The sequence below is a fragment of the Trachurus trachurus genome (assembly GCF_905171665.1).
Source record: "Trachurus trachurus genome assembly, chromosome: 2".
Taxonomy (NCBI): Eukaryota; Metazoa; Chordata; class Actinopteri; order Carangiformes; family Carangidae; genus Trachurus; species Trachurus trachurus.
Window position 1 is genome coordinate 264,191 of NC_139914.1, and position 27,645 is coordinate 291,835.

The 27,645-nt window shown below is 46.1% G+C and overlaps 1 protein-coding gene across 1 annotated transcript; it reads right to left on the reverse strand.

The window, feature by feature from the left end:
• Nucleotides 1–1,675: 1,675 nt before the first annotated feature.
• Nucleotides 1,676–27,258, reverse strand: LOC311000680 (protein NLRC3-like). Its single transcript, XM_083991439.1, has 10 exons — nucleotides 27,228–27,258; nucleotides 17,024–17,161; nucleotides 13,858–13,971; nucleotides 13,594–13,672; nucleotides 13,205–13,433; nucleotides 11,249–13,052; nucleotides 8,910–9,083; nucleotides 8,645–8,818; nucleotides 2,744–2,790; nucleotides 1,676–2,626 (listed from the first exon to the last, which is right to left on the reverse strand). Exons 2-10 carry the CDS (start codon nucleotides 17,110–17,112, stop codon nucleotides 2,094–2,096), a joined length of 3,243 nt encoding a protein of 1,080 aa, XP_083847565.1. The 5' UTR covers nucleotides 17,113–17,161; nucleotides 27,228–27,258; the 3' UTR covers nucleotides 1,676–2,093.
• Between the last annotated feature and the right edge of the window lie 387 nt (nucleotides 27,259–27,645).

A 27,645-nucleotide genomic window follows, 5' to 3' on the forward strand; every position in this document is an offset into this window, starting at 1 on the left:
TGTGTGTGTCCTTACATCCATAGAAGACTCTGGACTCGTAATGGGAAATAAACCAGGAAGTGTTGAGTCGGAAATGGCGACTGTTCACCTTCAAAGTAAAAGTCACACATTGGCAGCAGTGAATAATTTCAGAGTAAGACGTCGACACCTATGGAGAGACATTTTAGTCAAAACTTGATGAATAAATTAATGAATAAAAATTTGCCAGGAAATGTATCTCAAAATAAATCCATTAATAAACGTAAACATGTACATGACACATCATGACACTTTTTTAAATCACATTTTTTATTTGTTTCACATCAGATTATTTACAGGACAGAGATGAATATAGTTTAATAATGAATTTAGTGTCATGGTAACAAAAAAATCATTTGCGGGTAGGATTAGTAGCTGATGGTTTTGTGCTGCTCTACGGTAAAGAGAAACTTTTATTTGATTCAGTGAAAACGCAAAGAAAAAGAAATCACATGTAATTCATTCTATTCAGCCTCTATACAACATGATGTTTGTTTCTAGTTGTGTTTCTTGTTGTGTGTGTTTACCTGTGACCAGCTAACAAACATCCTGTAAAGTTGAACAAGAACAGTGAATTTGTTTAAAATGTGTTTTTCTCCTCAGTGACGCTGGCGGCTCAGAGACTTTTAGCTTGGTGATATTAGGCCTCGTCCTTCATCAGCAGCTGAGTAAAAGTCACCGTGGTTTTTGTCCTATATTAATCAACGCTTCCATCTTTAAGGAAGAGGAAGTTTACAAGAATCACCGAGAAGAGTTTAAAAAATCAACTGATTTAATCCATGAATGTGAAAACAGAGACAGACATGTAGAGACTGAACTGTCTGTTCAACAGTGAGAAGGTTTCTGTGAACCAGTGTTAATTTCGTCAGACGAGACGAAAAATATACGTCAACGATGTTTTTTTTCATGACGAAAACGAGACGAAATCAATGCCCTTAAACACTGACTGTGAGGAAATTAACACTATTTTTTTGTTGACGAAAAAAGACAAGACGAAATCTACTTAATCAAATAAAAAGTTGATAAAATGTCTCTTTCTTTTTTCGTCACAGACTTTTAAATTACAATCCAAAAAGTGCCACATCACTGGATGCTGTTTTTTTCTCCTCCTGCGCTGTGTGTCTGAGTGAGGAACACACACACACCGTCTGTGCTGTCTGTGCTAAGTGCGGTGAGTAGCCTACAAACTGGCTAGGGGGGGGGGGGGGGGGCATGGGCATTGCAGGGGGGCGTGGGCCGAAGCGCCGAGCAACGGAAATCATGTGCGAGCCGGAGCCCTCCCGTTCACATCATTGCATTTGTCAATCGCTGTGTTTTATTTTTAAAATTAACCGGATTCTCCCGCTGTTTCTTTGTGCGACTTCCTGTCCGGCTTGACGGGATCGATCGCGGCTCGTGCGCCACGGCGCTGCTGCCGTGAACCAGAGCGATACGGCTCTGGTGTGAACGACGCTATAGTTAACATCATAGGGCTCCGCTTCTCGCAGCTCTTCTGCGGCCGGTGTGTCCTTGGCATAGACGCGTCTCCGCGCTGGTCGGTCGACAAGCGCTTCTGTGTGTGTGTGTTCATCTCTCTCAAAAAAAAGGGGGGTGGGTGGGTGGGGGGTGTGTGTGTGGAAATGTTCTTATCAGCCAAAGGGGGGCCCAGCAGAGAAAGTTTAAGCTCCCTGCTAACATCATGCTTGGAAGAAATTCCTAATCATTCAACATGTGGAGCTACTTCATCAGGTAATAATGACATAAATCTTGTGAGATGAGTGAGAAAAAGACTAAAATTAATCTATTGATTTGACTAAATTAATTGTGATTAACATACTGTCAATCTCCTTTCAAAGACTAAAAAAAGACTATTGACTAAAACTCGACTAAAATACTTTGGATTTTCTTTGACTAAAACTAGACTAAAATGCCAAGACTTTTCGTTGACTAAAATGTGACTAAACAAAAAAGAATACAAGCTGACTAAATATGACGAAAACTAATCAGGGCATTTGACACAAGACTAAGACTAAAACTAAATTGAAAAATAGCTGACAAAATTAACACTGCTGTGAACGGAGGAGACTCTGGTTCACTCAACACAGATTCACTGTGGAACCAGAACAGAGTCCAAACCCAGGATACAGAGGTTGAGTGAAGGTGGTGTTGAAGGTGTAGAGGTGGATCAGTGAGTCAGAGGAGACTCTGTAGAAGGACAGAGAGCCAGCAGGACAGTCCACATACACTGCTACTCTGTCAGAGGAGGAGGAGGAGGAGGAGGAGGAGGTGATACGTGTCCCTCTGTTATTGTGCCAGACACTGTAACCACCGTCATAGCAGTTCAGACTCCAGGACTGATCGTTCCTTCCAAACCTACAGTCATCACTGCGTCCTTTCCTCCTGATTCCTCTGTAACTCACTGATATATAAACCCCTCCTCTCCACTCCACCTCCCAGTAGCAGCGACCAGTCAGACCAGTTGAACACAGCAGCTGACAACACTGGTCAAATCTGTCTGGATGATCAGGATATGACTGATCCTCCTCCACACGTGTCGCCTTCCTGTTGTTGTCAGACAGTTTGATGTTTGTGTTCACTGTGTTTGTGTTGATTGTGAGTGGACGGGAATCTGATGGAGAGAACAAGACACAGTTTGATGAAGACTCATGACGTCAGTGATGTGACAGTGTGAAGATGGTTGAATATGTCCCTTTGTTTCAATGAATCAAAGTAAAAACAGACTTACACTTCCTCAGACCTGGTGTCAACCATGGGACTCCAGCAGGCTCCACCCTGAAAGGAGGAGGGGGGTCAGAGCAGCACCTTCTCTGTCAGCATGCACACATGGACATTACATGGCTCTCACACACACACTGTTTTATCACTGTGTTCACATGGAGGCTGGTATGTCTGGATGAACATTGAGCACATAGAAGAAGGAGTCAGATGTGTTTCAGCACACACATTCAGCCACAAACACTGATTATTACACTGTTCACTACACTCACTTTCTTCTGATTCAAGTCTTATGTTCTTCTCCTCTACACCAATACTGTATACTTGTTCACATATCGTTATAAAAAAATAAAAAAACTAGGGCTGGGACTCGATTAAAAAAATTAATTGAATTAATTAGAGGCTTTGTAATTAATTAATCGCAATTAATCACATTTTAATCGCATATAAATATTTGACCTGAGAACAGTGAGAAGCATTTTTTTTTCACATGGATTTTAGTATACCATTGAATGACTGAATACATAAGCTTAAGCAACAAAACATAGTTTTTTTTCAAGGTGGTAATTAACCAAGACCAACAGACTAGGGATGCAAATTATCGATTAATTCATTAATCGATATTTGATACAGATTAAATGGTCTTTCCTGCCAATACACTATGATGATTACTGTAGTATTTAACTAGGCTACTTAAATCACAGAAGCATAAACTGATTTGTTGAACTCAGCCTGATGTAAACATTAATAAAACTCAGTAACCAATCACACAGGCAGCTCCATGTTTGTCCCTGTGTGATGTTCAGGGACAGTCAGGACAGTCTGAAGACAGACAGCTCTGAGGTTGAAGTCTTATGCACCATGAGACACTGACAGGTCTGTAGCTACATCTTGACCACATATCAGCTGTTCAGCTGCAGCAGAGGAAACTCCACTGTTCTCAGCTTCCCCGCGACGAGCGCTTTTTTTTCCTTTTTTTTTTTGAACACGCCCACCCCTCCCCCCCAGAGCGGAGCAAGCAACAAGCCTGCTGCTGCCTGCAGAAACCGAATGCGGAGTAAAATGTCATATTCACAGTCACAACTTCCACAATAAAACCAAAGATTACCTGTTCAACATAAACTCAGCACCGCTGCTGCAGCAGCCTGAGCGCCAAGAGTCTCCCTGTAGCTCGGCTGTGCTCGGCGCCAGCCTACTAATAGCGGCGGCGCCAGTCCAGATGCAGCCGGTAATGAGGTGGTGCCAGTTGCCGTCGTCGCCATCCCCGGCAACGGGACCGCGGCGACCGCTGACAGCCTCATGCTACAGGGAGACTCCTCGCGCTGGGTGACCGGGCACATGGTGCTGTGTTAAAGGTACTTTATTTGTCACATATACAGCTAGTACGGTGAAATTCTTTCTCTGCATTTAACCCATCCCTGAGGAGCAGTGGGCAGCCACGGTGCAGCGCCCGGGGACCAACTCCAGATTATGAGCCAGTGCCTTTGGTCAGGGGCACTGACTGGAGGATTAACCTAGCCGACATGTTTTTAGTGGTGGGGGAAACCGGAGTACCCGGAGGAAACCCACGCAGACACGGGGAGAACATGCAAACTCCACACAGAAAGGACCTGGGCGACCGGGGATTCGAACCCAGGACCTTCTTGCTGTGAGGCAACAGTGCTAACCACTGTGCCACCGTGCCGCCCTATGCACCATGAGACACTGACAGGTCTGTAGCCTGGGGAAGAGGAGCAGAAAGACCGGGGCCTGGAGCTTTGCAGCGCCGCAGTGCAGAGAGACCCGCTCAGGCTCAGCTGCGGCTGTGTGACAGGGAGAGGAGGAAGACCAGCAGCTCAGCAGGGCCGCGTGTATATCGGACCACAGGACCATAATCGCTGTATAAACGATGTAAATAATAATTACCAATGCTCCAAATCGTAGACCATAACTTTAACTCGTTACTCACTGGTTTCTTAGCGATGGTACAGCCTGAGGCCAGTATACAACAGGTAACAGTGTTGTTGTCACTTTTCACCTCCTCTCTCCCTTGCAGTGATCAGTGCATGGATGTATTATATTAACAGTGTTGGCGGCTTGTTAGATGATTGTGCTCCAGTGTAATCAGTACGCCTGAAACTCATCCAGTGAGAAACGTGATTAAAATGCGTTAATTTTTTTAACGCGTTAATTTTTGTGTAATTAATTAATCGTAATTAACGCGTTAAAGTCCCGGCCCTAAAAAAAACATGTTTTACAAAATGTATAATCGTGATTAGTAATCGTGATTTCAATATTGATATAATAAACGTGATTATCATTTTGGCCATAATTGTGCAGCCCTACTCACGAGTCAGTGTTGTTGTTGTTTTTTTCCGGGGACTTATGTATTTATTTTGAAAGAACAGCTGGAGAGAGATGGGGGCAGGGAGAAAAAGTGAGCAGTAAAGGGACTGTCGGGACTCGGGTGGAAATGAACGGGGTTGCTGCAGCGAGTGTGCTTTACCAAGAGAGATACGATGCTCGCAGCTCAGCGTATTTATAATCCGAGATTCCACCGAGCGTTTCAGTGATGGTAAGCGGCTGCTGCTTCATTATTTCCGCCACCGCTGCAACCATTAAAGAGCAACTAAACCCCTCAGTTTTGGATGACGTACTCTAAGCTTGAGATTCAAAAAATGCCTTGATTATGGGCGGGACTCAGGAGCACTCTCCGACCCCCTGCGCCCCATTCACACCCGCGAAATCACACAAAAGAGAAAAAAAAAGTAATAAACACACATTGACACTTCTGCTAGGGCTAACGAGCTACTAACGAGCGACTAACAGCACTAGTAGCGCGGACACTACTAGGAGAGGACGCCAGAGCCGTGACACAGCATCTACAGCCGATCCGCCGGCTCGTTAGCTTGTTAACGGCTCGTTAGCGCCGGCCGCAATAACGATTCCCGTTCAGGCAGCTGTTAGCAGCCGTTAGCCGCAGCAGAGCAGCTAGAGTGCCTAGCAACCGTAGGCAGGCAGCAGCCGGTGCTGATTGGTCGGGGAGCTGGTGGCCGGTGACGAAAGCTGCCTCCAAAACGTCATCTGCCTCCATCTCAGCCAATAGAAAAATTTGATTGTAATAGCCGTGTTTCAACCCATAGAGGGCAGTCACTCTACATTTTTACTACAAAATACACCAAATTGAAATATTTTGACTAAAATGTCAAAAGTTGGACCAGAATCAAGCAACAACACTACCTTATACCCAAATATATTTGTTTTCAGCAGAAAAAAGTGGTTTAGGGGTTTAGTTCCTCTTTAATGATGCGACCAGTGGCGTCATTAATATTCTTAAGCCCCCCCAAATAATTTGGTGTTCTTTTATTATGTGACTTTTTTTATATATATATGTGACATATATTCTCCTTTTAAGAACCCCAGCTGTCACCGCATTTGTCTCTTGTTATTTCTGATTTGTTTAATTTAATTAGTTTGTTGAGTGTGTGACCACCCCCCTTCCCAGCTGGTTGCGCCCATGTAGCGGCGGCTTGTTTGAAGCTCCGCTTCGAGCCTGCAGTGACGGGCTGCAGGAGCTCTGATGTCAACAGAGGGAGAGAGTCAGTCCACCTGTAGCTAAAAGAGGACTAGCAGGCATCAGACAGTAAGCTACTACATCTCTAAATAGCAGTGTTGTCAAAATGACCGCGATAAAATTTGAATTCATGTGAAATATTAATTGCGTTGTAAACGGATCATATGAAACCAGGAGACGCTAGGCTTCTGTTGGTACCAACCATGGCATGATAGCTTGTCAGAAAACGGGCTAAATAATGCTCCAAAGTTCGGCTAGATTCTGGTGGGGAAAACTTTTAAACGGGGATCCTGAACACTCCTGTGTGTGTTCCTCTCTCTCTCTCTCTCTCTCTGTCTGTCTCATGCGCCGTGTGTGTGTGTGTGTGTGCTGTGTAGCCTATGTGTGTAATGTGTTACTGTAACATGCATCTGGTACTTAATAGCTTGGCTGTGTTAAAGAAAATAACATTTAGCAGTGAAAACAGATTATTTAATGGATTCATTTAAAATATTAATGATATCTGGTGACACTGCAGCAGCACAGACAGACAGGGAGAGAAATGCTGTAGGGAGAGGCCAGACAGAGACATGCCCTGAATATGCAGAAGATCAGGTAAGACACAGGAATATATAAAAACAGCATGATAACAATATAGGCTAGGTATAAATATATATTTTTTTTTAAACCTAGTCCAAATAAAACTACTAATAAAAGCAGAATATTCAAATTAAAATGATTCTCAGGGTCAGTCATTTGCACAACCCCCCAATGTCTATTTCAGCTCAGAAAAAAAAAATCTGAAATTTCTTGTGAAGGTCCTGGTTGTGTAGAAGATGAAGGGGTTTCTAGGGTGAAATGTGCACTCTTTACCATAAATATCTGCTCCAGTTGGAGTCGCACTTCATTTTTGTTGTCTGGTCTTATTTGAATTGGAAAATGTGAAGAGGTCTGGGTGAAATCAAAAAGAGCCAAAAACATCTGTATTTGGATGGAGTGTATAACCATTATGACACAGGCTACTAATGAAATATAATTAGTTTTCCAGTCCACCTGGACATATCCATGATAGTCAAACACCTGAAAAATTACTCAGGTTCACTTTTTTAGCTAGTTGAATTCTTAGATTCAACTAGCCTATGATTCAATACTCTAAATTTACTCTAAATTCTAAATATTGTGTTTTTTCTGTTGTTGTTTTTTCTGTTGTGAAAGTTCGTGCTTGCGCACTACATTTTCTCACATCCTGTGCATCTACTGGGGGCTAAGCCCCCCCTGTCCTTAAAACCTAGTGACGCCCCTGGATGGGACAGACGCACAGTAACAGTCACCTGTTCTTCCACACGCCGCTGATCCAAACAGCTGAACAGCGAAGTGATTCAGCGCGTCACTGAGCCTTCTTGTGTGGAGGAGTACTGAGCAAGTCGGTCAATTCCAGACAGCTTTTTCCCGCCCTTTCCCCTGATGTTAAACCGGCCTGCCCTCCCTTCCCATGAACCAGTCCAGTCCTCCCATTAAGCTGGCCTGCTCTCCCTGCCTTCCCTCCCACCAGAAGCTGCCTTCATCAACTCTTGCTAACATGTTTTCTACATTCTGTCTTATAAACTGTTTTCTTGTCTGTAACAACATCTATTGCACGTTTTTTTTCTCAGTCGATGTGAGGGCAGAGGATGTTGTTATGATGCCATGTAAAGCCCTTTGAGTCAAACTGTTTGTAAAAACGAGCTATTAGGGGTGTAACGGTATATGTATTCGTCCCGTGCCGTCACGGGACGAATAGCGTGACGCTATTAAATCCTCTGAAGGGAGCTCCTATGGTGTGCGGATTTTTTCTTTATTTCATTTATTCCTCCTTTATCCAGCACCCATCCAAACTGGGCCTACCTGATGTGTGTGTTTTTCTCACAATTTTGCTGGCCTATATAACTTACACTTAAATGGGTGTATTATTTTCTGATGGTAATCTATTTCTTGAGTCAAGCAACGGTGAGTAACGGCGCATAGTAACAGTAACAGTAATGGCGTTGTAACGGGGGAAACAGTAACGTTTTTGATTACTTGTTACTGAGAAAAGTAGTGCCGTTAGTAACACTGTTTATTTTAACGTTGTTATTCCCATCACTGCTGATCAAAGCTGCACAGCTCATGTTTGAAACACTCTTGAGATTTTGGCTTCAGTATAAACTGTGTTGGGACGAGTCAGACTGTGACAGAGGACGTCAGTGGAGTGGGCAGAGCTTCACTGTGGCCTACACCACCTCTGGATATGGTCTGAGTGATGGGATCTGATGTCATCACTGCATGGATCACCTGAGACAGATGTTAATACCAGGTGTGACCAGGTGTGAACGGGGCCAGGCTGCTGCAGCCTCTCCATACCTGAGAGAGTCCAGTCTCCAGTCTGGATCCTCCAGTCCGTCTGACAGCAGCTTCACTCCTGAGGCTCCTGGATGGTTGTAGCTCAGGTCCAGCTCTCTCAGATGGGAGGGGTTGGAGCTCAGAGCTGAGGCCAGAGAAGCACAGCCTTCCTCTGTGACCAGACATCCTGACAGACTGAACACACACAACAACACACAGGAACCCTCTGTCAACACCTGCTGCTGTGTTCAAGTGGCATCAGATGAACAGCTGGATGGATCCTCACCTGAGAGTCTCCAGTCTACAGTGTGGACTCTCCAGTCCACCAGACAGCAGCTTCACTCCTGAGTCCTGCAGGTTGTTGTTACTCAGGTCCAGGTGTCTCAGACTAGAGGACTGAGAGCTGAGGACTGAGGACAGAGCTTCACAGCTTCTCTCTGAGAGGTTACAGCCGCTCAGTCTGAAGAGATGATCATGAGGAATTAAAGAAGAGAGAAGTTTATTATCTGTCCTGTTTAAAAGACAGAAGTGTTTTTACACAAAGTCTTCTGTGAGGATAGCAGCAGCAGAGAGCAGAGGAGGGAATCTATTTTCCTCTTTTTTTGCAAATTCTTCTTTTCTATTTACTGCTGGATGGTGTGAGGTGGTGTTTGGTGATTCATGGCTGTGGATTGTGAAGTCTAAAGGTGATGTGCTCTCTCTTCCTAACTCCTGTCAAAACCCTCGCTGCGGGGGCGTCGAGTGGCGCAAGAGGTTAAGCAGGCGCCCCATGTGGAGGCTGAGGTCCTCAATGCAGACGGCCCCGGTTCGAATCCCGCGTCGGGCACTCATTCCTGCGTGTCTCCCCATTTCCTGTCTCTCTTAACTATGCTATCAATAAGGGCATGAAAAGCCAAAAAATATAGTTACAAAAAAAACCTTGCTGCGGCGTTCTGAACCAGCTGGAGACTGAAAGAGGTTAAGTCCTCAATTGCAGGCCCACTAACCTACATTTGTTCTTATTTTCTTTCTTTTTCTACTACTTGCAGGTAGGACAAAATATGATGAAAATGACGTGAAGCTCATATTGGATGGCATTGAGATTACTGTCCACATTATTCAAACAAAGGACCATAAAACCAGCTGAGAACAAAGAATGCGCGCCAGCGGCAAAACGTCCGGTAAATCACACCTAGGTGTGATTCCACCCAGATGGTCAAACACTGGCCTCCCATTGGTCAGCACCTGGGGGAAGCCCCAGGGACCCCCGTGACGTCAGCAAAGGCTTAAGTGCCGCTGCGATGCGCCGCTGCGATGCGCCGCTCCCCGCTTTTTCCCGTGTGATGAAGTGCTGCAAGGAGCTCCGGCTTCACGCAACAAGTTACTAAAAGGGAGCACTCCAAACGTTTGAACTGAAGACCTAGGCCGCAGTTCTTAGCTTGCTGGACAAGTAAACTGCCTCAAGTTTCATCTGAAACGGCCGGATCCCGTGGAGACTGCCAAGCAACCGCCACTCTCTCTCTCCCGCATCTACCGCAGAAGTGAAGATCGCCTTTCTTCACGAGATGGGACCCCGCCGAAGACCCCGCTTCGTCATCAGAGTTAACTCTGCTGGCCCTCCGTCTCTGCCACCCTTCCAGAGGACGACCAGTTTATCCCACTGTAGGACGCTACAGCTGCCCCGTACACCATCAGGTCGACGAACCTCTTCAGCGCCGGGAAGCACGCTTCTATTGAAAGTAAGAGAGCTTTTGTCTGGGCAGAGACTAGAATTAGTGTGAATTTGTGTTTATTTTTGAGGACCTCCGCGTCCGGTTATGTTGATTGTGCTGATTTTGCTGTGTGTTTACTAGTTATTAACTAGTTGTTAGTCACGTGTTGAACGCAATTCTCCGTATCCGCGTCAGAAGACCAGAGAGGATATCTGAGCGTCAGTTATTTTATCCTTACTGTGGTATTGGATACGAGATTGGGTTCATCCCTGACTTGTGTGACCAGTCGGCCCTTTGATCCCTCTCTCCTCTCTCTCCTTTTTCCTCTCTACTAACTCACATAGACGCACGCACCCACACACACCTGCCTATATAACACAACAAGCCCCCATAAGGGACTCCGCCCCAAACACGAGCGTTCGTATCAGAGTAATCAGTGTGAGCAACGTGACTGTGGCCATTGTGTGTGTACCTGAGGAACACGTGGAAACAGCCACATCATGTCCATTATCTGACATCTGACATCTGACCCCCCCCCCATTAGGCTACACGCACGCACGCACACACACAGACACACACACACTAGTTAGTTAGTTGACCTGCTTATTGATTATTAATGCTTAATAATTATTGTCAACCACCAATTTCCTATGGTAATTCCCAACATTACTAAAGTAGCATCTGCTCGCTTTCTGGTAGACATGGTTGATGGAAAATGTAGCTGGAAAGAGCATACTGATTATGTTGCATAGAAAGTATCTAAGTCGCTGGGAATTGTGTGTGTGTGTGTGTGTGTGTGTGTGTGTGTGTGTGTGTGTGTGTGTGTGTGTGTGTGTGTGTGTGTGTGTGTGTGTGTGTGTGTGTGTGTGTGTGTGTGTGCAAATAAATAGATACCTAAAAGAACAATGCTGAATAAATCCAACTCTACACTTACAGAGCTTTGTTAGAGGCTTTGACCACTGGCAGCAGCCTCAGAAGAGCCTCATCTGAAGCAGAGTATTTCTTCAGGTCAAACTCATCCAGATCTTCTCCTGATGACAGTAAGATGAAGACCAGAGCCGACCATTGAGTAGGAGACAGTTCATCTGTGGAGAGACGTCCTGATCTCAGGGACTGTTGGATCTGCTCCACTAGAGAACGATCATTCAGTTCATTCAGACAGTGGAACAGGTTGATGCTTTTCTCTGCAGAGGGAGTCTCTTTAATCTTCTTCTTGATGTACTGAACTGTTTCCTGATTGGACCCTGAGTCACTTCCTGTCTGTGTCATCAGACCTCGTAGGAGATTCTGATTGGTCTCCAGTGAAAGACCCAGGAGGAAGCGGAGGAACAAGTCCAGGTGTCCATTTGGACTCTGTAAGGCCTCGTCCACAGCGCTCTGGTAGAAGTTTGTCTCTACAGATTTGACTGTTGTTGTTTCCGTCTTCTTGGAGGTTGTTTGTTGTTGTGACAGTAGATTGAGTCCAGAGTTGATGAAGGTCAGATGGACATGAAGAGCAGCCAGAAACTCCTGAACACTCAGATGGACGAAGCAGAACACTTTGTCCTGGTACAGGCCGCTCTCCTCTTTAAAGATCTGTGTGAACACTCCTGAGTACACTGAGGCTGCTCTGATATCGATGCCACACTCTGTCAGGTCTGATTCATAGAAGATCAGGTTTCCTTTCTGCAGCTGCTCAAAAGACAGTTTTCCCAGAGACTCAATCATCTTCGTACTCTCTGGACTCCAGTGTGGATCTGTCTCAGCTCCTCCATCATACTTGACCTTCTTCAGTTTGGACTGAACCACCAGGAAGTGGATGTACATCTCAGTCAGGGTCTTGGGCAGCTCTCCTCCCTCTCTGGTCTTCAACAGCTCCTCCAGAACTCCAGCAGTGATCCAGCAGAAGACTGGGATGTGGCACATGATGTGGAGGCTTCGTGATGTCTTGATGTGGGAGATGATCTTCTTGGCCTGTTCCTCATCTCTGAACCTCTTCCTGAAGTACTCCTCCTTCTGTGGGTCAGTGAACCCTCTGACCTCTGTCACCATGTCAACACACTCAGGAGGGATCTGATTGGCCGCTGCAGGTCGTGTGGTTATCCAGAGACGAGCAGAGGGAAGCAGTTTCCCCCTGATGAGGTTGGTCAGCAGCACGTCCACTGAGGTGGACTCTGTCACATCAGTCAGGATCTCAGTGTTGTGGAAGTCCAGAGGAAGTCGACACTCGTCCAGACCGTCAAAGATGAAGACCACCTGGAACTGATCAAACCTGCAGATTCCTGCTTCTTTGGTTTCAGAGAAGAAGTGATGAACAAGTTCCACCAAGCTCAACTTTTTCTCCTTCAGCACATTCAGCTCTCTGAAGGTGAAGGGAAATGTGAAGTCTATGTCCTGGTTGGTTTTTTCTTCAGCCCAGTCCAGAGTGAACTTCTGAGTTAAGACTGTTTTCCCAATGCCAGCCACTCCCTTTGTCATCACTCTTCTGATTGGTCGGTCTCTTCCAGGTGGGGCTTTAAAGATGTCTTCTGGTCTGATGGTTGTTTCTGGTCTGTCTGGTTTCCTGGACGCTGTTTCAATCTGTCTGACCTCATGTTCATCATTGACCCCTCCGGCCCCTCCCTCTGTGATGTAGAGCTCTGTGTAGATCTGGTTCAGAAGGGTTGGGTTTCCTGCTTTAGAGATCCCCTCAAACACACACTGGAACTTCTTCTTCAGGACAGATTTGAGTTTACGTCCACAAACTGGACCAAAATATTCTGAATGAAAAAAAAGAAAAAACATTAATGAGGAAATATAACATTTTAATTTCTCTAAATAACGACTATATGAACATGTTTCCCTCCATGTGTTGATGTCAGTGAACGTCTCATTTGTCCATCATGTTCAATCTTTAGAGAAATCCTCTTACTGCTCTGCAGACGCTCAGCCAGCTCCTCCTTCTTCATCCTCCTCAGGAAGTTCACTGTGATCTTCACTAATGCCTCTCTGCTGCTCCTCCTCTGCTCTTCATTCTCACCGTCCAACACCTCCTCATCCTCCCTCTGACTCCCTGAGCATTCTGGGTAATCTGGACTCAGTGCCTTGTGGATCTTCTTCAGCTCGTTCTTGACAAAAGTGACCATGTTCTCCTCCAGCAGCTGGAACAGAAACTCTGTGAGTGACAGCATCAAACTAAAACCATGGAGCCAAACATCAGATCCATGTTGGACAGACTGACAATCCACTGGTGTCAAAGTGCAGCATGGAGATGATGGTGAACACAACAGATGTAACAGCAGCTGTTGGACATGTCCTCACCATAAATATGGAGTCCAGGTGTGTTTGATGCTGCTGGGCAGACTGACCACTGGGAACCTCTGAGCTCTCCTGGTCCACTCTGTGGAGGAATCAGTGTCAAGTCAACATCAGGACAGAGAGATAATACAAGATGGACTTTATATGTCCCCTGAGGACGTTCACAGCAGGCAGAGACACTTTGGTTTCAGACCTGGTCCAACAACACGTCGTACAAACTGGTTCTTTTCTACAATAACCTGAGTCTGACTGTCAGTTGCAGCTTACATCTGATCAGCTGATCCACGTCCTCCTTTAAAGAAAATGATCAAGTCCTTTGAGTTGTTGCTCTTTAAAGACAGACAGCTGGGTTGAGGAGAGTCTGGTCTCTGCTGCTGGATCCTGAAACAACAACACAACTCGTGTTTAACAGTTGTAGGTTTTCAAAATAATTCTCTGCAAAGTTATTTTAAGGGTTACACATGTGAATGAGTTTCTTTTCCTACATTTTGTAACAATGGGCCTCATTCACCGATATCTCTTTAAGTTAATTTATCTTCTATACAGCTCATCCTCACTAGGGTCGAGGGTGAGCTGGAGCCTTTCTCAGCTGACTTTGGGCAGGAGGCGGGGTTCACCCTGGACAGCTCAGCAGTCTATCACAGGGCCAACACATTTGATTAGTGAAGATCTGAATCGGCTGTGTTAATCCCACTTTACGCCTTGTCTCCTCCCTCTTTGCCGTTTGCGCCGGTAGGACGGACAAGGGGAGTGTCTGTGCTGGCCTGCGTCGGACTGCGCTGTCCACCAATCTTGCAAAATACACCTGGACACGCCTCATTGGCGTGTTGAAGCTGCGCTGCGCCTAGACTGCGCTCGGTCCAGGAAACTAGGGCCCCCTGAGTCTATTTGAGAAGACACACAGCAGGTCTCACTTCTAGACAATTAGCTCAGTGAGTTAAAAGCTGGTTTGTGGGGCGAGGGGATGTGGGTTCAAGACCCGTCAAGGGAATTGACTAACACACCAGATGGTCTTTGTGAAATACATGAACAAAATCTTAGAGTCACAGTAGATTTTTATACCAGAATTTTACCTCTTTTTACAGTGGTTTTAAATCTGCCTTCACAACAGTGAATGGCTTACTCAATTTGTGAAGCCACTGTTGAACCGCCACTTGTCAATTAGCTCAGTACGATAGACAATGCTCTTTGGTTCCAGAGGATGCGGGTTCAATCCTCAACTGGTGCAAAGTGAACGTTATAAGGCCAACTGTCTTGTCTTCCTATTCTCCTGTTTGTTGCTCAGAATTTGCCTAAATTTGCCAAAAAATAGCCCGACTCGACCCATCGCTGCGCAGCAGCTATAATTTTGTCTTACATCTGATCAGCTGATCCACGTCCTCCTTTAAAGTTATCCATCCAGCCCATTGACATGTTACTCTTTAAAGACAGACAGCCGGATTCAGGAGAGTCTGGTCTCTGCTGCTGGATCCTGAAACAACTAACTGATAAATGTGCATGTTGGAGAAAAACTGATGAAAAATATCTTCAATCTTTTAATAAACACATCAGTTCCTTCAGGGTCTCCAATTCTATTCTATGTACTGTGTACTCTTCATACATTGAGAGCCTCCTTACTTTCTCTTTCATCTGCTGTTTTAACAGCCTGGCAGTGAAGGACAGGAACTGTTTAAATAACATTGTTAAAGTCTGCTCGAAAATTACTGGCACCCAACTTACTGACTTGAACTCCCTTTGGGAAAGACGGGTCTCACAAAAGGCAGCATGCATCATTACTAGGGATGCACCGATTGTGAAATTCTGGGCCGATGCCAATACCGATGTTTAAAATAACAACTTGTTGTTATCGATGTCGATTGTTGTTGTCGATGTTTTTTCTTTTTGTTATTTATTCCGTCTTTGGTGCCACAGAAACATTACTGAACTATTTTAAAAGTCTTTCAGCTCTTCATCATATTATTATTTAATGAGCACAAATTCAGTTAGACAAATTTATGAAACAAAAACAACCTTTAATGTCAATTTTTAGTTGACATAACCTTATAACACTTACAGTGGCCTAGAGTTAGTATTAGAGTTGCTACATGGTAAAAGTAGTTACCAGGAAAAGTAACTATAGCATTACTTTTTTTTTTATATAAAATGCTCAAATATGTCAAATTACTTAGACTTCTCTCCCTAACCTCCTTTATCTGCAGTAACACAGAGACAGAATGATGAAAGGTTTTTTTTTTCCAAATGGTTGATGAACTAAAAATAATCTGTATAATGTACACTGAAAGAGGAACTAAGCAGGATTTCTCCCGTGGCTATGCTACATTTTTACCTCAATTAAAAAGCCCCAGAGTAATTGTGATAGTTAACTATATGACTTGTGACTGGTAACGAGTGAGAACGGAGGCTCTCTGCCTTCACCTGGCGTCTCTCTAGTTGTAACATCAGTGTAGTAGTCTACCAGGCCGCCCCGCGGTGTCCATGTCCCAGGTCTTGTCTCTGTGGCACTGCGACACTAATGTTTATAACAGTTACGTAATCCACCGCTCCATTTATCGATTTCTCACTGGCATCGTTGTAAACACATACACGTGGCCCGGCGGAGGTTAGGAAAAAAAGCGACCAGACGAGTTCCTCTCTGTGTAAGCCCATACAGGGGATTTAAATGACGAAGGGCGTTCAGGATCCTCCGTTCCTCTGCTCGCCATGACCGCGCTGCACTTAACAAGTGTGTTTATTAAACATGCGTGCAACTTTTTTTTCAAAAATCAATCCACGGATCACATATGTGCCGAACCGAAGATATTGATCCAACAGATCACGGATCAATGATGATCTGTTGCACCACTAATATCTTCCCCCCCAAAAAAAGGAAAAAAGAAAGGTTCCTCCCGAGCACAGCGTTCATGCGGCATTTAAACCAACATAAACTTCGGCCACTGCCATCTGTGAATGTTTTTTTGCCGATGGCCGATGGCAGTTCACGAGCCGAACATTGGCCGATGTCGATGTTCAGCCGATGCATCGGTGCATCCCTAATCATAATCATGTTCTGGTCTGTGAATTTATCTTGATGCCATCAGGTCGACGTTACATGCAGCCTCTCAGGAAGACCAATTGCTATTCTAGGTCTTTTGTGCCTTCTGCCATTAGTTTGTTGAATGCTCAGTTGGCTTGAAGCTGTAGTTTAGTACTGTTGTTGACATTGTGTTTTTTATGTATATTGCCCTACTTATGTATTTATTATACTTTTGTACTTTTATCTTACCTGATCTCAATTTTGCACTGTCTTGCACTTTCCTCCTCAATTGTATGTATGCTTGTGTATGCGATTGTGGTGCAGTGGTCAGCTGTAGAATTGCCCTATGGGATAAATAAAGTAATCTCAACTCAACTGACTTTTAGAGAGAAAGTCTTTCTGACTGTTTAAAATTCTGACCTTTGACCTGTGGTCTGGCTCTGATGTCCCCCACACAGAGTGGTTTTAGAGGGAGGGGGTCCCTCCTCTCTGTCCTCACACTGATCCATGCTGCTGAGCTCACATCCACATCAGCTCACACACACTTTGTAGCTTCACCTGCAGAGGAAACACACATCATTTATCTGCACAGCAGCTCACATGTCCATCATGTCTCCAGCTGCTCCTCCACTGATTGGCTCTTCTTCTCCGCTTCATATCAGTAGGGATGGGTACCTTTCGCATTTGAATCGATACGGCATCGATACTCGGTACCTGGGAACCAATATCAGTCCCAATTGGTACCTGTTTTCGGTACTTTTTGTGTGTGTGGTAATTAAAAAAAAATCTAAATGTCTAAAATTTTAATATTTACCTCTTACGTAACAACATCACAACTCCTCAGGCTTTAAGAGTATTTTATGTTTTAGGGATGGGCAATGATTTTCATATAATGGAATAGTCATTCAATGAAAAAAAAAAAAGTTTATGAGACTATCGTCTTGTCTGAAAAAATGTCCATTTTTACTGTGGGAAAAGGAGAAACATGGAGAGACTCCTGCAGCCATCAGAAAGCTCTGTGTGAAACTTTGTCAAATAAAAAAAACAACTGAAACTGCAGAGCAAACTCTGCAACATGTGGACTTCACGTTTTGACGAGAGGAGAGTGGGAGACTTCATCCTCGTTTAGATGTGCTCTCATTACATGACGAGGACTTGAATGGCGGCGCTTTGATGAGAAGCAGGACTCCACTGTTGTCACAACAGTCTGTTCTTCACGTTAAATGACGGACGGCTGTTTTTCAGGTAGTGATTTAAAACGACGGACTGACGCTACCGCTTCTCCGCGTCTCATTTCAGAGAGAGAGAGAGGGAGAGAGAAGGGGGGCGGGCGCAAGTGTGCGGTCATGCAGACTGCACTCTCTCTCGCTGACGCACGACGAAGGTGCGTTCAGGTACCGAAATGTGGTACCGATTGACTTTATGTGAATCGATACTCGGTATCGATTAATTCATTAATCGATATTTGATACATACAGATTTAAATGGTCTTTCCTGCCAATACACTATGATGATTACCACAGATGGGGACTCGAGGCACTTAAGTCGCACCCACAGAGACTTCAGACTCGACTCGGACTCGTGTTTTGAATCATCCATCCATCCATCCATTGTCCGCCGCATTATCCGAGTCCGGGTCGCGGGGGCAGCAGTCGGAGCAGGGATCCCCAGACTTCCCTCTCCCCGGACACTTCCTCCAGCTCTTCCGGGGGGACCCCAAGGCGTTCCCAGGCCAGCCGAGTGACGTAGTCACTCCAGCGTGTCCTGGGTCTTCCTCGGGGCCTCCTCCCGGTGGGACATGCCCGGAACACCTCACGAGGGAGGCGTCCAGGGGGCATCCTATACAGGTGCCCGAGCCACCTCAGCTGGCTCCTCTCGATGTGGAGGAGCAGCGGCTCTACTCCGAGCTCCTCCCGGGTGACAGAGCTCCTCACCCTATCTCTAAGGGAGCGCCCCGCCACCCTGCGGAGGAAACTCATTTCGGCCGCTTGTATCCGGGATCCCGTTCTTTCGGTCATGACCCAGAGTTCATGACCATAGGTGAGGGTGGGAACGTAGATCGACCGGTAAATCGAGAGCTTTGCCTTTCGGCTCAGCTCCTTCTTCACCACGACGGACCGATACAATGACCGCATTACTGCGGCCGCCGCACCGATCCGCCTGTCGATCTCGCGCTCCGTTCTCCCCTCACTCGTGAACAAGACCCCAAGATACTTAAACTCCTCCACCTGAGGCAGGAACTCTCCCCCGACCTGGAGGGTGCACGCCACCTTTTTCCGGTCGAGAACCATGGCCTCGGACTTAGAGGTGCTGATTCTCATCCCAGCTGCTTCACACTCGGCTGCAAACCGCCCCAGTGCATGCTGAAGGTCCTGGCTCGAGGGAGCCAACAAGACCACATCATCTGCAAAAAGCAGAGATGAAATCAAGTGGCTCCCGAACCGTACCCCCTCCGGCACTTGGCTGCGCCTAGAAATTCTGTCCATAAAAATAATGAACAGAACCGGTGACAAAGGGCAGCCCTGCCGGAGTCCAACACGCACCGGGAACAGGTCTGACTTACTGCCGGCAATGCGAACCAAGCTCCTGCTCCGGTCATACAGGGACCGTACAGCCCTCAGCAGAGGGCCTCCGACCCCATACTCTCGGAGCACCTCCCACAGGATGCCACGTGGGACACGGTCGAAAGCCTTCTCCAAGTCCACAAAACACATGTGGACTGGTTGGGCAAACTCCCATGCACCCTCGAGCACCCTGCGGAGGGTGTAGAGCTGGTCCAGCGTTCCACGGCCAGGGCGAAAACCGCATTGTTCCTCCTGAATCCGAGGTTCGACTATCGGCCGAATTCTCCTCTCCAGCACCCTGGAATAGACTTTCCCCGGGAGGCTGAGGAGTGTGATCCCCCGGTAGTTGGGACACACCCTCCGGTCCCCCTTTTTGAAGAGAGGGACCACCACCCCGGTCTGCCAGTCCAGAGGCACTGTCCCCGACTGCCACGCGATGCTGCAGAGGCGTGTCAGCCACGACAGCCCCGCAACATCCAGAGACTTGAGGTACTCAGGGCGGATCTCATCCACCCCCGGTGCCTTGCCACTGAGGAGCTTCCGGACTACCTCAGTGACTTCAGCTTGGGTGATGAATGAATCAACCTCTGAATCCTCAGCCTCTGCTTCCTCGACGGAAGGCGTTTCAGTGGGATTGAGGAGATCCTCGAAGTATTCCTTCCACCGCCCGACGATATCCCCAGTCGAGGTCAACAGCTCCCCACCTCCACTGTAAACAGTGTTGGCGGAGCACTGCTTCCCCCTCCTGAGGCGCCGGATGGTTTGCCAGAATTTCCTCGAGGCTGACCGGTAGTGCTCCTCCATGGCCTCCCCGAACTTTTCCCAGACCCGAGTTTTTGCTTCCGTGACCGCCCGGGCTGCAGTCCGCTTGGCCTGCCGGTACCCGTCAGCTGTCTCGGGGGTCCCCCGAGCTAGCCAGGCTCGGTAGGACTCCTTCTTCAGCTTGACGGCATCCCTTACTTCCGGTGTCCACCACCGGGTTCGGGGATTGCCGCCGCGACAGGCGCCGGAGACCTTACGGCCGCAGCTCCGGACGGCCGCGTCAACAATGGAAGTGGAGAACATGGTCCATTCGGACTCAATGTCTCCGGCCTCCCTCGGAATCCGGTCAAAGCTCTCCCGGAGGTAGGAGTTGAAGACCTCCCTGACAGGGGATTCTGCCAGACGTTCCCAGCAGACCCTCACGATACGCTTGGGTCTTCCAGGTCTGACCAGCTTCCTCCCCTGCCAGCGGATCCAACTCACCACCAGGTGGTGATCAGTTGACAGCTCAGCCCCTCTCTTCACCCGAGTGTCCAAGACATACGGCCGGAGGTCAGATGACACGACTACAAAGTCGATCATTGACCTCCGTCCTAGGGTGTCCTGGTGCCACGTGCACTGATGGACACCCTTATGCTCGAACATGGTGTTCGTTATGGACAGACTGTGGCTAGCACAGAAGTCCAATAACAAAACACCGCTCGGGTTCAGATCGGGGAGGCCGTTCCTCCCAATCACACCTCTCCAGGTAACACTGTCGCTGCCCACGTGAGCGTTGAAGTCCCCCAGCAGAACGATGGAGTCCCCAGTTGGGGCACTTTCCAGCACCCCTCCCAGGGCCTCCAGGAAGGCCGGGTACTCTGCACTGCCGTTCGGCCCGTAGGCCGAAACGACAGTGAGAGACCTATCCCCGACCCGAAGGCGCAGGGAAGCGACCCTCTCGTTAAGTGGGGAGAACTCCAACACATGGCGGCTGAGCTGGGGAGCTATGAGTAAACCCACACCAGCTCGCCGCCTCTCACCATGGGCAACTCCAGAGTTTTGAATCATCACAATCATTATTTTTTTGGCTCGTGCCTCCCTCCTGACAGGACGACCGACGATCTTTTTTTTTTTTTTGGCGTTAACACACCACTAGCGGAGCAGCGCCACATGACCGGTAACGTTATTCAGATGGAGGTTAGATCTTCATATTGAACTCCTACAGAGTGCAGCCACACACCAGTGTCTAAAGAGAGAGGAACAGCAGAGCTCCTCTGACAGCGCAGTCAGCTGCGGGTGAGTGACAGGTGACTGTGAACTGGCTTTTTCTTTTTTTATAGCGGCACCGTCCGTAGCCTACATGTGAGGTACAACGCCCGTTTGTTATCAGACTTTCCTTCACGGGGACTAGCTGCTGCATAACTGGCACATATCAGGCTACTGTAGGCTAAATCCTCCTGTTTATTTATGTTTTTGCTGCAAAATATGACTGAAGGCCCGTATGGAAGTCTGGACATGTCGACACGCCCCCATGAGTTTTGATGATGATTGATTGATGATTTTTTAGAGACTTGGGACTTGACTTGGACTCGTGACCAAAGACTTGAGACTTGACTTGGACTTGCAAAAAAAGACTTGTGAACAAACAGGGCTACTTAAATCACAGTAGCATTTACTGATTTGTTGAACTCAGCAGCCAGCTGTAAACATCAATAAAACTCAGTAACCAATCACACAGCTCCATGTTGTCTCTGTGTGATGTTCAGGGACAGGTCAGGCAGTGTTTCCCACAGTATTTCGGGGGGGGGGGGGGGGGGGGATATAGCGCTGCAGCTGAGTAATTAGCGCGATTTTAGCGTGCGCCCGTGTCTGTGTATCTATGTGCAGGCAGAGATCAGAGATGGTGTTTTAAATAACCATGCTAGTGTTTCACCAGCTCTCATCTCTGCCAGTCAGCCTCTCAAACTGCCGCCTCTCCCACGTGCGGGCGCACCGCACGTAGACACACGTGAGAAAAAAATAATATATATTTTTTTTTTTTCTGTGAGAGACTGTGGCGGGCCCAAACGATGGGAAACACTGGGTCAGGACAGTCTGAAGACAGACAGCTCTGAAATGCACCGTGGACAGTGACAGGTCTGTAGCAACGTCTTGACCACATGTCAGATGTTCAGCTGCAGCAGAGGACACTCTGCTGCTCTCAGCTTCCCCGCCACGAGCAATTTATTTATTTTTTTATTTTTTTTATTAAGCTCCGGTAGCGACCAGCTAAACTACAGGAGGATACTGTAAACCAGCGCGGATCAGGTGTGTTTATCAAAGCTTGGTCGCTGTGCTGAGGCACCGGGTCGGTTTGAGCTGCGTTCAGGCTGCATTAAAACTCCTCAGGCAGCTCAGTGTCGGCGGCTTTTTGACTCGTTACTCACTGGTTTCTGTGTGTTAGCGATGGTACAGGCTGAGGCCAGTATACAACAGGTAACAGTGTTGTTGTCTCTTTTCACCTCCTCTCTCCCTTGCAGTGATCAGTGTGTGCGGCTTGTTAGATGATTGTGCTCCAGTGTAATCAGTACGCCTGAAACTCATCCAGTCAGAAACGTTCCGCGGTGCGATTAAAATGCGTTAATTTTTGTGTAATTAATTAATCGTAATTAATGCGTTAAAGTCTCGGCCCTATTCGATACCCATCCCTACACACAGCAGTGAGGAAGAGGAAGCTGCCATCAGCTGCTGTACTTCTACTATCAGTCCACTAGATGGCGTCATGAAGCTGCAGCCCAGCAACATGATCCATGGACCACTGTTTCCATCCACTGACACACACAAGGACTGAGATCCACTGAGTTGATGTGACACAGTCTCTGTCCCTGTAGAAAACCACTGGATCAAACAAGCTACACACACAACAACTGCAATGGATTGCTATTGGGACAGTAACCTGGTGCATTATTAAAAATATGACATGAAGAATTCACCCAAAAGCTGTTGCTGTTGAATACAAAAGTATTTTAATTTTGTCATGGCCATTTGGCCCACAAACAGCTGTGAACGTGAACAACTAAAAATAGTGAAATGTAGGGTCACACAGTAAACTACTGCATGTTGTGCACACTTCAGTCCGAATAGCAGCATCAGTGTGAAAAGCAGCAGACTGACGAGCGTCGGTCATGCTGCGCGGAGCGGAGCGGGTCTCTGACTGCAGCAGGCACCGTGACACTGTGAGACTGACCGCCGGTGAGGCTGGGGGGGGCGGGGCTCACGGCGGCTCCGTGGCTCGTTGAAGACGGTGCTTGACGTGTTTTCACATCAGAGTCTACAAACGAGAGACGTCTTTAACAACACCGGAAAAAGTTGCTAGATTTGTCGCTAGTCGCTATTGACAAAAAAGATAAAGTCGCCAAGTTGGTAGGATGAGAGAGTGGGGGGCGGTGTGAGGAGGACCGAGCCTGCCTGTCTGCGTGTGTGTGTGTGCGCGCGCGAGAAGAGCAGAGGCTCGTTAGTAGACAAGTTTGTCTTTGTTGTTTTTCTTTCTTTTGGGTTACGGCCGACAGTAACTGTACCGTTCCTGAAATAAATGAAGGTTCAGTCTCTCTCCCTGCAGTGACTGTGGTTTATCACGGTGTGAATAGTACGTTACGTTAGCACTGTAAACTCGTTATATGAAGGAACAAGACAGTAGTGGTCTCCCCTGTGTGTGAACATGAACTACATTTACTTAGCTGCTGTTTCACCTTTCAGCTAGACTCAAGAGCAAGTGGGACGGAAAACCTCGGAAGCCAGTTGGCTGAATGTATTTATACGTAGAGCAGAGCAGGGGGCGGGTTTATGTAAGTAGGCCCGGCCATTCAAAACCTGCACACAGAACAGTCTCTGAGGCCTAGCTCCTCAAGGAAATTATGAATGGCAAAAATACTTTTTACATGTTTTGAGGGACACATTTAAGGCCTAATTAATATGATAAGAAGACAATTACTGAATTTGGTTTACTCAGTCTTTAAATAATACCTATTTTTTGAGTTTCACAAAACAGAAAATCTGAATAATGTGAAGGGAAATGAATTGATGGATGAACAGACACTGGTATATGACAAACTTCCATTAAGATTTTTTTTTATGGCAGCAAATAGTAACATCCATTGTCCTCTGGGGTCAAAAATGCAATGCACACATCTGCACACAACACACTATTACCACCTGCATCTGAGGACACATGCAGACTGTTTCTTAATGAAGACTGATTCTGAAACGTTAGTTTTGAAAGATTTAATGTATGCTGTTAAATGTTAAATGTTTTGGAAATGAATGTTGATTTGTCTTTTAACACAAATTTGTTTGATAATGTTATGTTTTGTGCTTTTTAGCAGTCAAACCACCTGTTTTGTGAAACTCAAAAAATAGGTATTATTTCATATAAATGAGGTGCTAAATTAGTATTAATAGGTTGGTCTGAAGTTGAGTAAAAAGATAAAACACAACTTTGTGTGATAATGTTATGTTTTGTGCTTTTTTGTCCTCAAAGAGTGTTACTAAATTCAATAGTTCAACCAAATTACTTCAAATTTATTCTAATTGTTAATACCATATTGAACAACCTCTGTTAATTTCAGGCTGTTTGATGAAAAAACAAGCAAATTATGAAGGAAAGGATTTTGGTTTGGGGTCAAAATGAGCCCAGGACAACATGAGGGCTAATGACAGACAAGTCCACATCAGTCCAGGGGCCTCATTTATCAAACTGGGTGTAAAAGTGCTACAAAATTTTGACGTACGGCGAAAAGCCAAAAATGGCGTACACCCAAAATATTTACACCCTTTTCAGATCTATCAAACTGTGCGCACGCATAACTCTCCGCAATTTTCATTGATAAATCACACCGGACCCAAGAAAAGTGCGGATGTGAACACGCCTCTCATTCCGCCTTCTGAAAGGCCCAACACAACCATATGGTCAATGCAAATCAGCACGTGCATATTAATTAGCCATGTGCGCTCTGGAAATGTGTGGAGTGACGTCAGTGGAAGACGGTGAAGACAACGGACGGATGGAGAGCAAAAAAAAACAAAAAACGGACGGACGGACGGACGGAGAGCGGGGAAAGAAGCGGAATTTCTCTGAAAGCGAGATACGCAATATCAGTCAGAAAAATGATCTCGCATTGAAATAGGCTACAATAAAAACAAAAAACTCCCAAAGCTAAATGAAACAGAGCGGAAAGAAGAAGAATCCTATTCAATCTGCCCCAATGTCACAAATAATTCAAAGCAGGGTTTCCCCTACCAGTTACTATTAGGCTACTTTGAAACATTCTAAAACATTGAAGTCCACCAGTCTGTGTCTTTTACTAAAATGATGTTGGGCAGCACCCCCTTTTGTTAAATACAATAAATATTATTCACACAAAAAATATGATAATGTTTTCTCATTTTTACCTGTAACCGCCACGCCACGACCAGAGAATTCACCAATTTGCGCCGACATTATTGGGCTTGCTGCGCTGTGTGTGTGTGTCCAGTCTGGCTACTTTGCATGCACATGCAGGGGAAAAATATCAATATGATATCAAAAGAAAACGAAATTTGTTTTAGGGGAGCGCCGGGTCGATTGATACACAGCGATTTCCTCGAAAACCACACAAGATTTCGTCACCGCCTTCAGCACTCAACACCGACCAATCCTGGGAAAGCTCGTGAAATGACGTCACGCCATTCAAAAGTTATTAGCGCGAACCGGTTTTTGACTACGGGAAGTAAAATCTTACGTGCGGCAGTTTTTTTGTGATCAAAAGTTGTATTGTGTGTTTCATGCAATAATAATATGACCTAACAACATTTGAATTCTTACATAAACAGGTCCTAATGTATGCAATGTCATAGTTTTGAAGTTTAGAGGCAAAACAGGTTGAAGTGTCAGTAGTCGCTGCAGGGACGATTGATACAGCTGTTTCAAATGTCCCTCACGCCACCGTGCGTAGTGATTGTGGACACATTGAGCGATCAATATCTGTATAAATCACCGAATTAATACCCTAACTGTTTTGCAATGAACAACAACCGATTTGAATGAACAACATGTATATTTTATTAACCCTAACCACATATTTTTTATGAACAAAACGTGTTTATGACATGAATCAACAGATATTAAGCAAAGTGAGGGGGAAATGCCGAGGGTAAAATGACAATATGTTCAACTGTGTCTCCATAAACATGACTTAGGACAGGGAAATAAGTCAATGAAATGAAAATGCAGTTGTCCAACAACTCGTACAAAAGAAGAAGGGTGAGTTTAATCGAAATGCGGATCCTGACAATTAAGCACGGGACAAAAATATTTATTTGACCTATTTATAGGCTATTGTGAGAAATTATGTGACATTTTGGCAATGACGAGTACACTAGTAGCCTATGTTGTCTGATATGCTGCATAAAAACGAGAGTAAGTTCAGTAGTTTCTGTTTAAAACATGCTGTTTCAACCGTCCCTCCTCTGTGTCTCAAACGACCCGCATAGGTGGGGCGTTTGAGACAAATGTCAACTTACGTTCAAAGTTATAAAACAGCGCGATCATCCAACATATGTGTTAAATTACACTTGTAACTAAGAGAATACACATGTGAGTTGTTGATCACATGATAAAAATGTTTGTGTACACAACGTCATCTTTGAAGTGTATCACTCGACCCGGCTCTCCCCTATAAAGCCAGTATTTAGGAGCAAACTAGTATAAATGCACAGGGGAAAAAACAGAAAGAACAGACACTTTCTCCCGACAGGTTTTGGTTTGACAGATCCCAAATTAAGCGGAGAAAAGTGCGTAGGCTACGCACAAAACGGGGGAAAGAGCATGTAAAAAAAAAAAAAGAAAAAAAGGTGTATCCACAATGATAAACGAGGCCCCTGTAGTGTAAATCTAATGACAGACCACTCACCACAGACAAAGTCCCAGCTGTTTTCCAGCAGCTGTCTCGACCAGCTCAGGCCGCGTTTAGTGGCTCAGACAGCGGGAGAGCAGCGGCTCATCTCCGCCTCCTCCACAGGCTGATCCAGGCAGCTGCCTCCAGCTGCACACAAAGAACCACTGTGTTCAACTACTGACCATCGACCAACTCTGCTTCTGCTCTTATTCCAGCGCTTCTACCGACAACATCCACACAACATGGCGGACACGGTTCTGTCGGTCCAGACTTCACAGTCACAGCTCCGACTCAGCTACAGTAACATTATAATAACACAACAATAACACAACGACAAGTTGAAGAGCAGAGAACCCAGGTAATAACAGGTGTTAACGAGGAAAACATTCAGACTGTTCACCTTACCTTCACACGAGGAAATAAACGGCGACACAACAGCGGGGACAAAGTGAAAGTAAACTTTAAACAGGAAGTGGAGGAGGAGGAGGAGGAGGAATGAGGGGGGGGGTTGGGGGGCATTTGTAATCTGAGTAGAGACTAGAGAGACTGGTGTTTTTACTGCTGTTTATTTCTACTACTGAACCATAAAGAGTTAAAATATTAATAATAATATCGATCTTCAGTCCGCCGCTTGTCAGAAGAACATGTGTTTCCCCTCTGTGTGTTGTTGTGATGTCGTCAGGAGCGTCAGCAGGGGGCGACACTGATCCACTGCAGCAGGGACAACACCCACACTAGAAGAACTGTGAGCTTCCTAGAAAACATCAGGAAAACATCCATGGAAAAGCAGGAGGAAGAGAAGATGGAGGGACTGTATCTTCCA

Coding starts and splice junctions, on each gene's coding strand:
- LOC311000680 (XM_083991439.1), bottom strand. CDS start 17,112: ATGGATCAGTGTGAGGACAGAGAGGAGGGACCCCCTCCCTCTAAAACC. Junction 13,673..13,857: donor CGTGGATCAGCTGATCAGAT/GTAAGCTGCAAC, acceptor ATTCCTCCACAG/AGTGGACCAGGAGAGCTCAG. Junction 13,434..13,593: donor ACCTGGACTCCATATTTATG/GTGAGGACATGT, acceptor TTTCTGTTCCAG/CTGCTGGAGGAGAACATGGT.